The 17,122-nt window shown below is 35.0% G+C and overlaps 1 protein-coding gene across 3 annotated transcripts in view; it reads right to left on the bottom strand.

Annotated features, from left to right (window-relative positions):
• Nucleotides 1-17,122, bottom strand: part of ORC5 (origin recognition complex subunit 5) — a 79,604-nt gene that overhangs the window by 59,773 nt on the left and 2,709 nt on the right. For all 3 annotated transcript variants that reach the window (XM_041723059.1, XM_041723061.1, XM_041723060.1), the window contains exons 2-5: nucleotides 16,323-16,415; nucleotides 14,939-15,139; nucleotides 6,837-6,911; nucleotides 2,923-3,034 (exon numbers count right to left, since the gene is read on the bottom strand). In XM_041723059.1, coding sequence (XP_041578993.1) covers nucleotides 2,923-3,034; nucleotides 6,837-6,911; nucleotides 14,939-15,139; nucleotides 16,323-16,415 — 481 coding nt within the window. The remainder of the gene's footprint in view (nucleotides 1-2,922; nucleotides 3,035-6,836; nucleotides 6,912-14,938; nucleotides 15,140-16,322; nucleotides 16,416-17,122) is intronic.

Below are 17,122 nucleotides of genomic sequence, written 5' to 3'. Positions count from 1 at the left end.
TCAGAATGAATGCACAAAATATTGTAGAACCAAGTAGAGATCTCAAAAGGGCTATGTTTTAGAAGGAAGGCTTAAATTACCCCTGGAATAAAGATTACTCCAGCACATCCCTTCAAAAAAGCTTAAGAATTGCCCTAAAAGAATCAGATATATCTTTAAGAAATTTAAGTGCTACCTAGAAAAATGTCCTGCATATAACAACAAAAACCACAGTATCTATTATTCAATAAAAAATTATAAAAGAGTTGCAGAAGGAGAGGTGGGGTTGGGGGGATAGGGTAACTGAGTGATAGGCATTCAGGAGGGCATGTCATGAGATGAGCGCTGGGTGTTACACTATATGCTGACCAACTGAATTTAAATTAAAAAAAAAAAAGAAAAAAGAAAAAGAAATTACTAAATACACAAAGTAGCATAATGAATACCAATAACAGATAAAAATTACTCAACAGAAACAAACCCAAAATGAAAGAGGTCATGGAATCAATAGACAAGGATATTAAAACAACTTATTATAAACATGCTCAAAATCTCAAAAATACAAAGGAAAACAAAAGTACAAGATCTGTAATGAAAAATTCCACTGGATGGGATTAAGTGCAGAATAGACACTTGTAGAAAAAAAAGTAACTTAAAGACAGAAAAAAACTATCCTTGATAAAACATAGGGAAGAAAGATTTAATAAAATTTAAGTAAGTCAACAGATTCAGTGAAACAATATCAAGTGGTAAGTGGTCTAACATACATGTAATGCAGTCCCAGGAATAGGAAAGAAAAGGGGGCACAGGTAACAAAGATAAGGTATTTGAAGAAATAAGGGCTGAAAATTTTCCAAAGTCGATGAAACTATACAATTCATATATCCAAGAAGTTCAAGCAAGATAAACAATAAAAGATTTTTTATTTCTTTCAAGTCCAAATAATTTAATATGGCGTTTATAACAGGGCACCTGGGTGGCTCAGACAGTTAAGTGTTCAACTCTTGATTTTGGCTCAGGTCATGATCTCAGGGTGGTGAGATCAAGTCAAGCTCTATGTTCAGTGCATAGTCTGCTTGAGATTCTCTCCCTCCCTCTCCCTTTGCTCTCCTCCTGCTCAGGCTCTCCTTCTCTCTCTCTCAAATAAATAAAATCTTTTGAAAAAATACAGGGTTTATAATAAATGTAGAAGTAAAACACAGGACAATAGACAAAGGTTGTGAGATAGGAAGCTACGTCACTGATATTTTCAGAGTGCTTATTGGAGTATAATATATCCCGAATGATACAATAACAAAACCAAACCAAAAAGCTGATGAAGTGCATTATAATTCGCCAGAAGGGAAAAAAAAAAAAAAAAAAAAAAGCCTTACCAAAAGATGAGTAGTCTGTATGTGGTAGAGATCAGAAACAAGAATTCCAAACTGGGCCCCTAGTATTCACTGCTGAGAGAGGGCATTCTGAACATCAAATATCATATTCTTACAGATGGTATGTGATTCAAGTTATGATTGGATGACATTAGCCACTAAGATTATCCCTTTGCTCTGGTTCCATGCTTACTCTAACTACATTGGTTTATCAATTAATGTTTCCTTTTTGAATGCCTTTCTGTGTGATTACAGTGCTTAAAAAAAAGAAAAATCTTGGCATACAGAAGGACCTAAATTAAATCATCAGATTATCAGATTAAATGTGACTCCATTATTATACTTCAAAAACCTAGTAAGCTATACTCTCTGAAATTGGCAAGATCGCTTATTTAACTATGTCCCCAAATTCTCTCCATCTATGATGCTTTGTATCTTTACTTTCTAAAATTTTCAATCATATTCTACAATTATGCCATGCTTTAATACAACTTCACTCAGATGTAGAAAATCAGCTTTTAAAAAATAATTTTCTTAAATTCGAAATAGTTTTCCAGTACTTACACCCTGAAAGGGTCATGAAAAAAGTTAACTTTGAGCAGTAATGACACAGATACAAAGGAATTTTTTAAAAGAATTCCTTTGATTTATTCCTTTTCTTCTTACCCCTTTCTTTTACAATTTTTATGGAAGAGAAGCTATTGAAAATAAGGGCTCCCTTCATCTATTTTGGGTTCCTTTCTTCTATTTCAGTTAATTAGCTAAAGGAAGGTGTCATTTGATTGCTGTTTGGGTGTAAATAGGCAAAAATGTGTTTATCTTAACAATGAATGTTCACAGCTGATTAGTTCAGAGGGCTAGTGTTAATGAGGCCAAGGTCAAGGAATGCTATTTTTTAATAGCCTTGTAACCACTTTAAGCTTCGCATTTATAAACTCTGAATCAGAAGTGTCCTATTTGTATAGGGACAACACAATACTAATCTACAAAACTATTCAGCAACACAAAAAGCTACAGTGTTCTTCCAAAGACAAAAATAATCAAGATCTATGAAATTTAAGATTAAATACTAACCAAAAAGAAATAAGAAACACAACTAGCAGCTGGTATTATAAGAGGAACACTAACGAAAAATAAAATGAGATTTACAAAGTTAAAAGACACATTTCACATAGTACTTAACCCAAATACATGGTAAACAAAGATTTCTATACAATTTAAATGTGTTCTGCCAACCTAGTCTAACTTTTACTTACACAGATGTTACCATCATAATATATGCATCTTACCAGTATGGTAATCAGTATGGCTAAAAAATGTGATAATACACCATTATTAGCACAAATATGTGAGGAATACACTCAAAAAATTTTAGTAACTGTATGAGAATAACCCCTGACAGTTCCAAAATAAAACCTCTGTAAGTGCAGATCTATAACATTTTGAGTTTGGCGTCACACCTGAACAGATTAAGATATCAAAGAATTTCATTTGAATATGCTAGCTTAATCTTTCAAACAACAAAAACTCTTCTGGTGAATATCATTTGTCAAAATGAAGTTTTAAAATTTACCTATGCTATAATCAGGGAAATACAAGACAAATGGCTCAAAGCACCCAGTATTTGGACGAAACTTCTCCCAAACAATTTCACTGAGAAACAGAACCGTCACATTTCTGTCAGTCTGTAAAAGAAAGAGAAATAAAAGTAACTTTGCATTTGAAAATCTTAATCAGAATAGCAATTCCATTTGAATTTTTCTTTCAAATAAATCCAGCAAAGTTACAACATATAACAAATTATTTGCATATTAATAGGCCTTATTTATAAAACCTAATCAAGGAGCTCATCCACTTGCAAATTTTCATACCTAATTACTTAGAATTTCCATAAAACTTTTAGGTTAATTGACATTTCAGTTACCCATGAAAGCTAGGGCAGTCACACAGGGTTTGCTTTATAGAAATGACAAGGTCTTTTTATGAGAATTTTCAAAGAAATCATTAGCTTTCAATCAATAAAAAGGTGTGGAATATAATAGTATCTCATCATTAAGATAGCTACAGAAACCCAAAGAGGAAATAAGAGTTAAAGGAAAATAGATATGGGGATCCCTGGGTGGCACAGCGGTTTAGCGCCTGCCTTTGGCCCAGGGCGCGATCCTGGAGACCCCGGATCGAATGCCACGTCAGGCTCCCGGTGCATGGAGCCTGCTTCTCCCTCTGCCTATGTCTCTGCCTCTCTCTCTCTCTGTGACTATCATAAATAAATAAAAATTAAAAAAAAAAAAACTTGAAAAAAATCTAATACTCTAAAGAGTATTAGGTAAGTGCTATTAAAAAAAAAAAGGAAAATAGATATGCCATACTTAAAACCATTTAATATTGAGAAATTTTAAGGGTTTTTTTAAAAGGCTATTTTCATACAAACTACTGAGCAAAACATGTTGAATATACATTAAAAACATTAAACACACACACAAAACACCACTGTTAAGTGAACAGTCATCTTCTGAAGTATATTTAGAAAGTATTATCAGTATACCAAAAGGAAGGGTAAGAAAACAAGCTCAATATGTATACTATCCTACAGAGTGGCCACAAATGGCCTATGCATGCCGGTTAAGAATTTATCTGTGGACATGCCTCTGTATTTTCAACACAAGTTTTTATTTTTCTCCATATTCTTTTTGACATCTCCTAAGGTGACAGAGCAGACATGATAACTGTTTTGTTCTATAACTATTCTTAGGATCCAAACACTCAAATTATACCATACTTTGACGGTGATTTACTGTTTATTGATTCCTAACTTATATGTAATCTTATGCTCCAATTTTCATTACTTAGAAAATCAGTTTTTTGGCTAACAAAGATAGCTGAGTTCAATAAATTAATAATTCCACAAAAATCTAGCTTCTTTCTGAAAAAAAGGAAAAAATTTTTACTTTCAAATGCTTTTTGTCTTCTTGAATTTATTTCTATAGGGATAAAAAGTATGCTCCGAATACAATCTTGATTACAAAGCATGGAGTTATTTTGCTTTAAAAAATGATTATCTAAAAAAAAAAAAATGATTATCTAAAAGCATTTGAGGGATGCCTGGGTGGCTCAGTGGTTGAGCATCTGCCTTCAGTTGGGGCATGATTCCAGGGTCACAGGACTGAGTCCCCCATCAGGCTCCCCAAGGGAGCCTGCTTCTCCCTCTGCCTGGGTCTCCCGTGAATAAATAAAATCTTAAAAAAAGAAAAAAGCATTTGATAAAATCAGTTCAAAAATAGGTCTAAAAAAATAGAAGATTTTTATCTAAGGATTTTAAGTTGGTAATATTCTCATCTGTTAAAGTACCTTCAACATACAATGATATCTATCATAACTTAAACTTCATTTTATTCAGATAAATATTTAATATAAAAAACATAAAATGCTGGGGCACCTGGGTGGCTCAGCCAGTTAAGCATCTGACTTTGGCTCAGGTCATGATCTCAGGGTCCTGGGACTGAGTCCCACCTTGGGAGCCTCTCATTGGGCTCCACACTCAGTGGGAAGTCTGCTTCTCTCTTCTCCTCTGCCCTTCCCTCTGCTCGTGTGCACACATGTGCTTTCTCTCTCTAACTAAATAAATAAAATCTTAAAAGAAAAAAAAAATCATGAAATGTCTTTACTTGACTTCTCCTAAATGAAATACACTTTTTATCTTATTTTATTTTATTTTATTTTATTTTATTTTATTTTTTGAAATACACTTTTTAAAATCAAGCATGTTTCTAGAAATGTCAAAACAACAATTATTTTTTCTGGTAGAGTTTAGGTTACTATAAATCTTCATTTTCTTCAGTTTCTATAATTACAACTAAAAAAATATGAAAGGCCTAACTACTATGAAGGGACACATGAGGACCACCACTAGGCATGAGGGGGGAGAAACAAGGAAAAGGAAAGCTATAGTGGAAGAGCAAGAGGACAGCAAGAATGTGTTCTGGACACCAGACAAGGAATCCTAGAGCAATGGGGGACAATGGATGAAGGTATGCAAAAACAAAAATACAAACACAGCACAACAAAACAATAAAAAGAGGAATGCCTGGGTGGCTCAGTAGGTTAAGTGTCTGACTCTAGGTTCTGGCTCAGGTCATGATCTTATGGCTCCATGCTCAGCAGGGAGTCTGTTTCAAAAGGTTCCCTCCCTTTACCCCTACCTTCACTCAAGTGCACACCTGCTCGCGCGCTCTCTCTCTCTTCCCCTAAAATAAATGAATAAATCTAGAAAAAAGGAAATGAAGGAGGAGGCATCTACTCAAAGAGAACGAGTTCCTGGTCTCAGTAGTAAAATGCCAAGAGTTAATCTAACTAGCAAAGGCTAGACTGTGTGAGGAAATTTCCAGGATGGCTACAGATGGCTACCAAGAGCTACACCTGTCCCTCCTCCTTTCTTCCCATTGGGCACCCCCATCCAATACTATTACTAAAAGTGGATTTCAGGAATCAACCTTAGGCACACAATGATTTCAACAGCACTTGCAAAGCCTCTCTCATCTTCTAACGGTTTTTTAAATTTCAGTAATTACATTCAGTAACTGTTTAACTTTTCAAAAGTGGAAATGTCATAAGCTCTGTCTCTCCAAATATTAATTTTCATTATAATGTTACTTAATACTTAAACGCAGACATAAAACTAGGTAGGTATAAACTATTTATGCTCCAAGCACTTAAAGGATTATAAAACAAAAATAAACCTGTAAGTTACATACAAAACTATAAAATCAATAAAACTTAAATTAACAGTAACTAAATATGATTAACAATACTGTTTTGATCAAACTAAATATTTGCTCACTTGTGATTATGGTACAAATAGAAAACTCAAAAACTTTTGAGTTTAGCATTGCCATACCATGCAACAGGTATTGGTAGACCATGAAATCTCTCCCCAGTTGCCTTTACTCAAACTTCTGCAAAACCCGTTTCTGCCATAATATTATTATTTGGTTTGACCTGGCACATATGCACACTAAGTCTATCCCTATTCTTTTCTCATTACTCCATGACAATTAACAGTGGTATTAATACTATTTAGTGCCAGCACAATTATAAATTGTAATTCAAAGCTGGTTCTGACACTGGCCATGAGATAGTAGAACTTGAGATTCTTTTCCTAGATTACTGAAAATTTAAAAATTCTTACAGAAAGTCTAAAGTCTAGGCCCCTACCATTTACTCTAGCAAACACCTACAACTTTTAAAAGAAAGCAGTTAGTCACTTCACAATTAGAAATAGAAAGCTAAAATAATTAAAGAATAAATGTTATCAAATTGTAAGCTGTTTTTATTTTGGAAAAAATGCTCAATAAAATTCATAATAGAGAAATGAAAATATAAATTACATAAGCTTCATTTCTCACCTGTCAGATTGGCAAAACGAACAGCTCTGACAAGACCATCTGTTGATTAGGTCACAGGGCAAAAAGACTCTTACACATTACTTACCAATTCTTGTAACCTAAGAAACCCAGGCAAAAGGTTTGCTTCCATATCTCTTAGATATTCTGCTTTATCTAGAACCTTATAAAAAAAAATGCAGTGTCAAAATCAATTTATAAAACTCTCTATAAAACATTTACATTATATACTACATAATTCAGGATTTGAATTTTCCATGTTAAAAAAACTGTAACCTATGAATTAATTTTTAACTGGTATTTACATTTGTAGAAGATATTTCAAACAAGTCAAATTAGTAAATTAAAAAACAGACTACTTACAATGTATTGGAACCCAAACTTCTGAACAGAAAATGAATCATAGCTACATTAAAAAGGTTTCTTTCATAGCTATATTATCAAACTCTTAGGCTACCTTACAAGGCATACAAGAAAAATAACTGGATGTATTTTTTTTTGGTGGATGTATTTTTTATTCCATCTAATAAAAGTTAAATTTTGGTTCAATTATAAAACCACTGGTATTATGTTATTTTAAAAGATACTTCTCTTCCACAGATATATAGTATGTATAGATATAGCACATATATTCATGGATAACACATATATAATGCATACAGATATGTAGAGAGAATGCATATATGTTTTTATGGATAATGTAATATGTAGCAAGGAACAACATACGGGGTAAAGATGACACAAGTCTGACCACATGTTAATAATAACTGAAGCTGAATGATGGGTTCATTGGAGTACATTACACTACTTTTATATTTGAAATCTTGATGATAAAAAAGTTATAAAAAAAAAACTTGCTTCAAGAGGTCATCCATTAGTCCATAAAACTGAAATCAAGGTCTTCATAGCACTAAAATAATCTAATCCTGTTTTTACTTTTTGTTATGGAAATTTTCAAGTATATACAAAAACAGGGAGATCAGTAACTCCCACATATATTTCATCCAACCCCAACTAACATCAACATATGGTCAATCTTGTTTCTTCTATACATCTCCACTCTTCCCCTCCACCATCTCTCTGGATTATGTTAAAACAAATCCCAGACATAACACTCCATCTGTAAGTTTGTCAATATGTAGCTCTAAGAGATGAAAACCTTCTATTTTTTTTTTAAACATAAGCAAGTATCATCATTCCTAAAAAATGTATTGTTTCTTGATGTCATGTAATAACCAATAATCAAATTTCCCCACTTGTCCCACAAATGTCTCCTTAGAGTTCACTTGCTTGATTCAAGATCCAAAGATTGGTATTTTACATCTTATCATATTTGATTTGTCATCTAGTCAATTTTAAATTATAACATTTCCTCTGACCCTTCCTGTTTTACTTGTTATGTACTTGTTGAAGAAAATAGGTCATCTGGCATGTAGAATTTTCCATATCCTAAATTGGCTGACTACATCTCTTTAGTATCACTTAACATGTTATTATGCCTTACTTTACGTATTACATCTTCTATCTTTCCTGTAAAATAGTCAATAAATCTAGAGGTTTGATCAGGTTCAGGTTCAAGTTTTGGGCAAAAATACTTCCAAAGAGCAAATTTCTTACTGAATCACATCAGCAGGAATAGAATACGTGGCTGTCTCTGAGATGTTAAGACTGATGCAGAGGTTCAAGTATCAGTCTCATCCATTCATTATAAGGTTCCCCAGCAGCCTTTCACCAAATGATTTCTGCATCAATTGATGATCATTGCCTTGCCCAGAATTTTGTTAGGTATTGCAAAACTATAATTTTCTATGATTCTTTCTGCATTATTGAAGAACATTCTTCTACAAAGAACTTGCCCTCATCTGCTATTTAGTTACTCAGAAATAAAGCTCACACAGGACAGAAGGGATAAATGCTTGGTTCTTTTATCTATCAATTTTCAGAGTAAGTTTATGCCTCTATTAGTTTTCTGTGGTTGTTGTAACACATTACCACACAAACTCGGTAGCTTAAAATAGACTAAAAGTTTATTCCCTCACAGTTCTGCAAGTCTTAAGTCTGAAATCAGGTTCACAGAGCCAAAACCAAAGTGTCTGCAGGGCCACACTTCCTCCAGCAGCTCTAAGGTAGAATCCATTCTTTGTCTCTTTTAGATCTGGTGGCTGCCAATATGCTTTGGCTTGTGGCTGCACCACTGCATAACCAAGGCAAGCATTTCACGTTTCTCTTACTCTGCTTCCATTATCTGGCCTCCCCCTGGGTGTGTGTGGTTTAGTGAAGGCCTCCCTTGGCCTCTCTCCTACAGAAACATTTGTGATTGCATTTTGGGATCACCCCGATAAACCTGGTAAATCTCCCCATCTCTAGAACCTTAACTTAATCATATTTGCAAAGACCCTCTTTCCAAATGAATTATTTACAAGTTCCAGGGATTAGGACCTGATATTCTTGGAGGCCATTATTCAGCCTACTGCGTTGCTCTAGTAAATCAAACTCCTGTGTTAACCAATGAGTAGCTTTTTATATATCTGTTAAGTATCGTTATAAATTCATGGATTTTAACACATCTAATGTGCTTCTATCTACTAAGTTGATTTTCCTTTTTGATGGCCAAATTGTAGTATGTTTGGCCAGTAGAAGCCCCTTCAAACTGCTTTTAGGTCCTTTTTGTACTCTCAGCTTTGAGATGTCACTAATACATAATACTGCATAAGTTTAAGGCACACAACTGTTGATTTGATACACTTAGATACTATAAAATGACTTCCATGATAGCTTTGGCTAACACCTCCATCACCTCACACAATCATTTCTTTTTTGTGGTGAGACCATTCAAGGTCTATCCTACTCTCTAAGCAACATATATGTATATACAATATAGCATAGTATATGTAACATGGTATAGCATAACTATAACCACTACATGGATAGACTTATTCATCTTATAACTAGAAGCTTGTACTCTTTGACCAACATCTTGCCATTTCCTTATCCCATAACCCCTAGTAACCAATCATTTTACTTTGTTTCTATGAGTTTGGCTTTTTATATTCCATATATAATTGACTCTGCTTGATTTATTCCACTTAGCATAATGCCCTCAAGATACACCCATGTTGTCACACATGGCAGGATTTCCTTCTCATGGCTGAATAAAATTCCATTGTATATATACACATATCTTCTTTATTCTGTTCTATCGGTCTATGTATCTATTTTTATGCCAGTACCATACTATTTTACCATAGCTTTGTGGTATAGTTGGAAAACAGGAAGTACAATGCTTCAAGCTTTTTTCTTCTTTCTCAGCAATGCCTTGGCTATTCTGTCTTTTGTGATTCCATATAAATTTTAGTATTGTTTTCTCTATTTCTGTGAAAAATGTCATTGGACTTTGATAGAGATTGCACTTAATCTATAGATGGCTTTGGATACTACGGATATTTTAACAATATTAATTCTTCTAAAACATGAGCTTCTGTGTCTTTTTGAAATGACCCTCATTGGAGTTGATAGTTTCCTAGCTTTCTATTATAGCAAAATTCTCTAGGTTCATCTTGTACATTTTCTTCTCAGAACTGAAATAAAGAAAGCTGGGTTGTTGTTTTGTTAAACATTTACATTTTTTAAAAATTTTTTATTTATTTATGATAGTCACACAGAAAGAGAGAGAAAGAGAGGCAGAGACATAGGCAGAGGGAGAAGCAGGCTCCATGCATGGGGAGCCCGACGTGGGATTCGATCCCGGGTCTCCAGGATCGCGCCCTGGGCCAAAGGCAGGCGCTAAACCGCTGCACCACCCAGGGATCCCTCACATTCACACTTTGTTAATAAATCTTATTGGAAATTATAATCATTTAAATTAGGAATAAAATTAAAATGCAAAGAATATATTGTTTCCCTAAGTATTCCAAATTGTGTTATATGTTTTATTAATTGACAGCTTGAAACAATCTATGAGAGTAATCAACTTAAGACATCTCATTCCTAATTAGACAAAATAAAGCTAAAATTATTTACTGCTAAAAAGATATAAATTATTTTCTCCAGTATGCAATTATACAATTTCCCCATCAATCTCCATTTAAATAACTCTCTAATCCAGGACACAGATTAATTCAAATAATTGGTCCATTTTTATGCCCATTTTAATGCAAATCACAAAGCTGAAGCAATAAATTAATAGTTCATTCTTCTAATTTAGTTAACCCACTATAATTAATGATTTCATGATATTCTAATAAATGATCCTTCTTCAAAAGCAATTATCAGATAATATTCAGAAAAGTAAAAATTTTAATTCAGATCCAAACATTTATCTTAATAATTTACACAAAGGCATTCTAACAGACTTGATTTGCAAGCTGGTTTACTGACTATAAAACATTCTCAGCCACCTTTCTTTTTCTGTATTTCCTAAATATTGAAGCTTACCAATTCATATATTAGATAGCTGAACCATCTACAGATGTACTCTAAAATATGTTCCAAACACCTGCATACTTTCTCACACTTAATGTTTAGTAACCTAACAAATACTTACTGAATACCCACTTTTACCCAATAGATCTGAGAAACAGGGAGGGCCCTACTTACTCGTCAAGGCTGTTTTCGGAATACTGATTTTCCCTCCTACCTAAAGACCTTTAGCTTTGAAATTCTCCTTGTTGTCATATATACAGAGATCATTCCTCTTCATTCTTTAAATGTAACGGTTTCTTACTAACACTTCCTATGATAGCTCCTATATTTTTTTTTGGATATTTCAAAACCCACATTAATGCCCCCCTTCTGATAGGAACTCTTCATTCCTTAAATTCCTCTCCACTAGTGATCTTGTCTCCTACCTTACTTCACTGGAAGGCCAACTGTATTTCTTAGATCACTGATTTTTGAGCTTTGGTCTGCGGCCCCCTGGGGTAGGAAGGGTGGTCCCTGATATCCTTTCAAAAGGATAGCAAGGTCAAAACTATTTTCATAATAATACTGAAACATTATTTGCCTTTTCTCACCATGTTGACATTTGCACTGATGGTGCAAGTAATGGTGGGTTAAACTGGAGTTGCCTTAGCGTAAATCAAGGTAATAATGGGCGGTGCTGTACTAATAGTAGCTGTATTCATCACCATGCACTGCATTTTTAAAAGAAATTAGACTTCTATCTTGAAGAAGATGAGGGTAGATATATTTTTTCCCATTCCTTCTGCTAAGTAAAACTAAGAATCTTGAATATTATATACAAAACTGGGGCACCTGGGTGGCTCAGTGGTTGAGTGTCTGCCTTTGGCTCAGGTCATGATCCCAGGGTCCTGGGATCAAGTCCTGCATTAGGCGCCCTGGAGGGAGCCTGCTTCTCCCTCTGCCTATGTCTCTGCCTCTCTCTGTGCATCTCTCATAAATAAATAAAATAAAATCTTTAAAAACCAACCAAACAGAGCTCTGAAAGGTAGAAAGGAGACAAACCATCTAGGGACCTCAAAAGCAGAGGAATGACAACTCACTTCAGAGGGTATATTGTCTGAGTTGTCTTTTTGCCTCACACAACCCGTATGTGGAGCTGTCAAAGACAGCAATACAGAAAGGCTGATGAGCATAAACCAAAAATGCCCCAACAAAAACCCTTTCATACTCAAGAGTAGGAAAGGGGCAGTGTAGTGAGACTTTTTTTTTTTCCTAAGACACTGTACTTACCCAAATTTTCTTTATACATCATTGATTTCTTCTCCGTCCTCATTTGTTTTCTCATGTCCTTATCCCATAACCAATAGATCGCCACAAGACTCAGGCACTTGGACTCACCTCTTTTCACTCACTCTCCCAGTAACCTAATAGTCTCACAGTTTTGTTTTGTTTTGTTTTGTTTTTAGTCTCACAGTTTTAAGAACTACTACTCTATGCTCACAACTCCCAAATCCTATCTCCACGATGGGCCTCTCTTGACCTAAGACTCCAGTCTCAAAGTGCCAACGGAACATCTGTACTTTGATTCAACATACCAAACCAAACTCCTGATCACTCTTTTCCTGCCCAACAAGACCCTAACCGCTATAGTTTTCTCCACTATGATGACAACTATATCCTTTAAGTGCACAGAAACTTCTGAGCCACCCTTAACTTTGTTCTTTCCTCCTCTGTAGTCCTTCTATCAGAAAACTCTGTCAAAATATATTGAGACCACTTCTTAGCACATCTACTGCTACCACCCTGGCCTAAGCCAATGTGATGTTTTGCCTAGATTGTTATAAATTCCTCAGAACTAGTTGTATTAGTTTCCTACAGCTGCCGTAACAAAGTACCACAAACAGGGTGACTTAAACAACAGAAATTTATTATCTCACAGTTCCAGAAGCTAGAAGTCCAAGATCAAGGTGTTGGTAGGGCCACGCTTCCTCCAAACATGCTAGAGAAGGGTCTGTTCCAAGTCTCCCTCCTGGTTTCTAGTAGTCCCTTGGCTTGCAGCAGCTTAACTCCAATCTTTACATGGCATCCTCCCTGTGTGCATGTGAATCTCCAAATTTCCTCTTTTTAGAAGGACATCAGTCATATTAAATTAGGGGTCCAAACTACTCTAAGATGAAGTATAACTTCATCTTAATAATTAGAACTGCAATGATTCCATTTCCAAATAAGGTCATTCTGAGGTTTTAGGGGTTAGAGCTTCAACATATGCATTCTTGGACAAAACAATTCAACCTGTAACACTAGTCTGCATACTTCTATTCTTGTACCCTTCATTTCATTCTCAACATTACTTCTTCCCCACACTTAACTATTCCAGCCACAATGGCTTCCTTGGTATTCTCTGAATTCACAAAGCAGAGTCCAGTCTCCTTTGCAGTCTTATGTAAGTCTCTTTACCTGGAATACTCTTTTCCACATATTTTCATGGCTTGCTCCTAACTTCCTTCCTTGTTCCTCAGGTTTTAGTGCAGTTATCATCTCGGTGAGTTCTCTGTCTTCTCTTTTTAAAATAACTATTCTCCCCTACGCAATTAATTTACTCTGTTAACATATTGTGTCTGACATGCTACATATTAACTTGCTATTTATCTACCTTCCTTAACTATACTATAAACTGCAGGAGGGCAGAGACTAATTTTGTTCCCTGTTCTATCTCCAGTATCTAAAATAGTGCCTGGCATCTATAAGGTGCTCAATAGTTATTTGCTGGATAAATAAATGAATGAAACTAAAATGTGGAAGGAACGGTTTTATACATTTCAGGAGATGCAAGAATGCATATGATTTGGTCCTTTTAGTGTTACAACTTAGCTGCTATAATAAGGCATTATATTAAAATTTAATTCCAATTCCAAAGATAATCATTTTTTTAAAAGGACTACAGTATTATTTAAAAATCCACTAAAATAAAACACCTTACACATTCTCAGTTGTCTGTTAATCATTTTCATATTGATGTAACAACTACGATTCAGACTGTAGCCAAATCAAATGATTCATCTTTCCCCATAAACCTATTCCACACACAATTAAATATTTTGACATTCAAGGTCTCTTCCATTTACTCCTTTCTGCATCTTCCACCCAGGTCTAGTCCAGGTCCACCATTCTTTCAGACTTCAGTCTGTCACAGCCACCCCTCAATCCATCTACTTAACATGCCTTGCAAAGTAATCTTCCCAAAACACATGTTGCTCTAAAATGTTCACTACCTCCTCACTGCCTAGCAAATAAAATATAGCACTTTAGTACAGTTTTCAAGATACTCCATGACCTGCCTCACCTACGTTCCTAGCTTTATTCTCGCTTCATACACTGTTACCAACTAAAACTGGACTATCTGCATTTCCTGCCCTCCACTGATCTGCATACCTTTCCTTACATAATTACTACCATACGAAATTCCCCTTCTTCAGTTTCTTTCTATAATCCTTTAATCATCCTCTTAAGTCTTCAAAAGTTATCACTTCATGAAGCTGTGCCACATATGCCTGAGTCCGTACTTTGCATCTCATGGTTATCACTTATCACACTGCGCAGTCACATGTAGAATGTGACACAACTCTTCCATTAAACTGAAGTTCCCTTTGGATAAGAAATATATCTAAAACATTTTTGTATCCCAAAAGCACCTTGCACAGTGTAATATAATGAGACTTGAAACAAATATACAGAAATTGACCTAATAGGCAGTTTTTGAATAGGTGGTAATGAAATTATATTACTCACAATATATACAGTCTGATCCTTAAGACTTTCAGCTTTGGTTACTTGTTTAAACAAGCGAACAAAATCATTAAATGTTTCACAGGTTACTTGAGTAGAACATCCATCCTCTGAAGAACAAAGATGATTCAATTTGTTTAAAATTTGTTCCAAAAGTAGCCTCGAGGTAAAGCATTCAACACAATTCACAAAGACATGTGGGAGCTGAAAACAAAAATTTAAAAAAACGTGTAAACAGGAAAGAAAACCCACATATACAGTAATCGCTCTGCTGGATATTGCCCACTGGTCCTTCTACTTTATACCCCACCCCGACCTCCCAACTGACTCTGTGCATCCCAGGAGGCTGACCACTACAGACTGCATCACCTAGACTCTTATTTTTTAGCTCTGCTTGGATTCAGCCAAAGAGAAGAACCTGAAGCCTGAAGGAAAGCAATAAGAAGAAACAAGATGGATATTCCCTTAACTTACCCTTTGGTCCTCAGTTCTATCATGGCTACATGATTGTACCAAAGGCCACAGCTCCAGCTGGGCAGCCCCTCATCTAAGGCTCCTGCTCTCACACTGATCTGGGAACAGCTACTTCCCACGGTCTGTTCAGGTCTGGGGGAGGTAAAAGCTCTCAGTGCTTTACCATCCCTCACCGGTTCCCTTAACATTTCTTCAACCTTTGTACAACAGTATCTTCATTAAACTCACTTCAATTATTTGAGCTTGCCATTTGTTTCCTACAGAGATTCAGAGCAAACTTATACTTTAAAGAATTCTTAGAAAGAAATCCTAGTACATGTTAAAATTCTTAGCAGGAATTTCCTACTAATTATTTTAAGATAATATTCTAATAATTAACCTAGATCAAAAAGAATTTTAAGAATTTGAAACTATAGTAATCCTCCTATGAGGATTAAGCTAGCTCTTCACTTAGAGATCAAAATGTAGTTCCAGAAGTAACAAGGAAACAAAGATTTCCTTACAAATATAGTCTGTTCTCCAAATGAAATCACAAAATCACAATCTGAGGAAGATAACTTTTGGCATGGAACACAAGTAATGGAATCTGTAACTATTTTTAGTGACATTCCATAAATCTCACCCAAGAAGGAAGCTTTTCCTTCTCTTTTCAGAGCAACAATGTAACTAAGGCTACTTATATTCTCAGTCACAGTTTCACTAACACTTGCTGGGCTTTTTTATCCCTATTCCCTGATGAACTAGAGTCACAAGATCTCAAAGGAAAACAAAAGTTAGTCAGAAATGTTTCATGTAGAAGATATTCCTTCAAAGAAAGCTAAACTGCTCTAAATAATCTCCCAGATTCCTTTCATTTCTAGGAGTCTATGAGTAAAACAAAACAAAACAAAACACAATTAATGGTTACTCTTACCTCTAAAGTTTTCAACAAAGTTTGTGTTACATAGGTCTTTCCACTGGCAGTATGTCCATAAATAAAAATTGATGGAAAGCTGAAATGATGCCTCTGAGAGAGAAAGATAAGTATTAGCCTGTACATACAAAACAGAAAATAAATCATTATCAACTCTTGAGAAAGTTTTACGTGGCAAAGTAAAATATTCAATCCGAATTATTTCAACAGTGACCGTACTGGATCCATGATAACACTTTGAACTTACCTGAATTGAACTCTAAGCACTTTCTCTGTTAAGAAATTAAAATTTCTTAAAAACTATTCTTTGGCATATTTAGTATACACTACATGTATGATATGATATATAACACATACATATTTATACTTGTTACTATCGTGTAGGTCTATATGTACGAATTCCTGTATTTTCAAATTTATAGATTTCAGAGGTTTTTCAAGGATAACTTTGATCATACTCCATTTTTAAGAATCTAATCTCACAGGCTGCAACTTCACTATACATTTTAAAGCTCCAAAACGGTTGCGTGGGTGGCTTAGTCGGTTAAGTATCTGCCTTTAGGTCAGGCCATGATCCCAAGGTCCTGGGATCGAGCCTCGCATCGGCTTCCCTGCTCAGCTAGGAGTCTGCTTCTCCCTCTCCTATCACCCTCTTCCGCTTGTGTTTATTGTCTTGTGCTCTCTCCACACTCTCAATAAAAATCTTTAAAATAAATAAATCTCTGAAACAAAGAATATGTAATCATAAAGTTGGAAAGAATTTTAAGAGTCCTTTATACTTAACAGAGTATTTTTAAATT

This window comes from Vulpes lagopus, chromosome 11 (assembly GCF_018345385.1).
Source record: "Vulpes lagopus strain Blue_001 chromosome 11, ASM1834538v1, whole genome shotgun sequence".
Classification (NCBI taxonomy): Eukaryota; Metazoa; Chordata; class Mammalia; order Carnivora; family Canidae; genus Vulpes; species Vulpes lagopus.
Note: the sequence above shows the minus strand (reverse complement) of the source record. Positions and strands in the feature narration are given on the sequence as shown.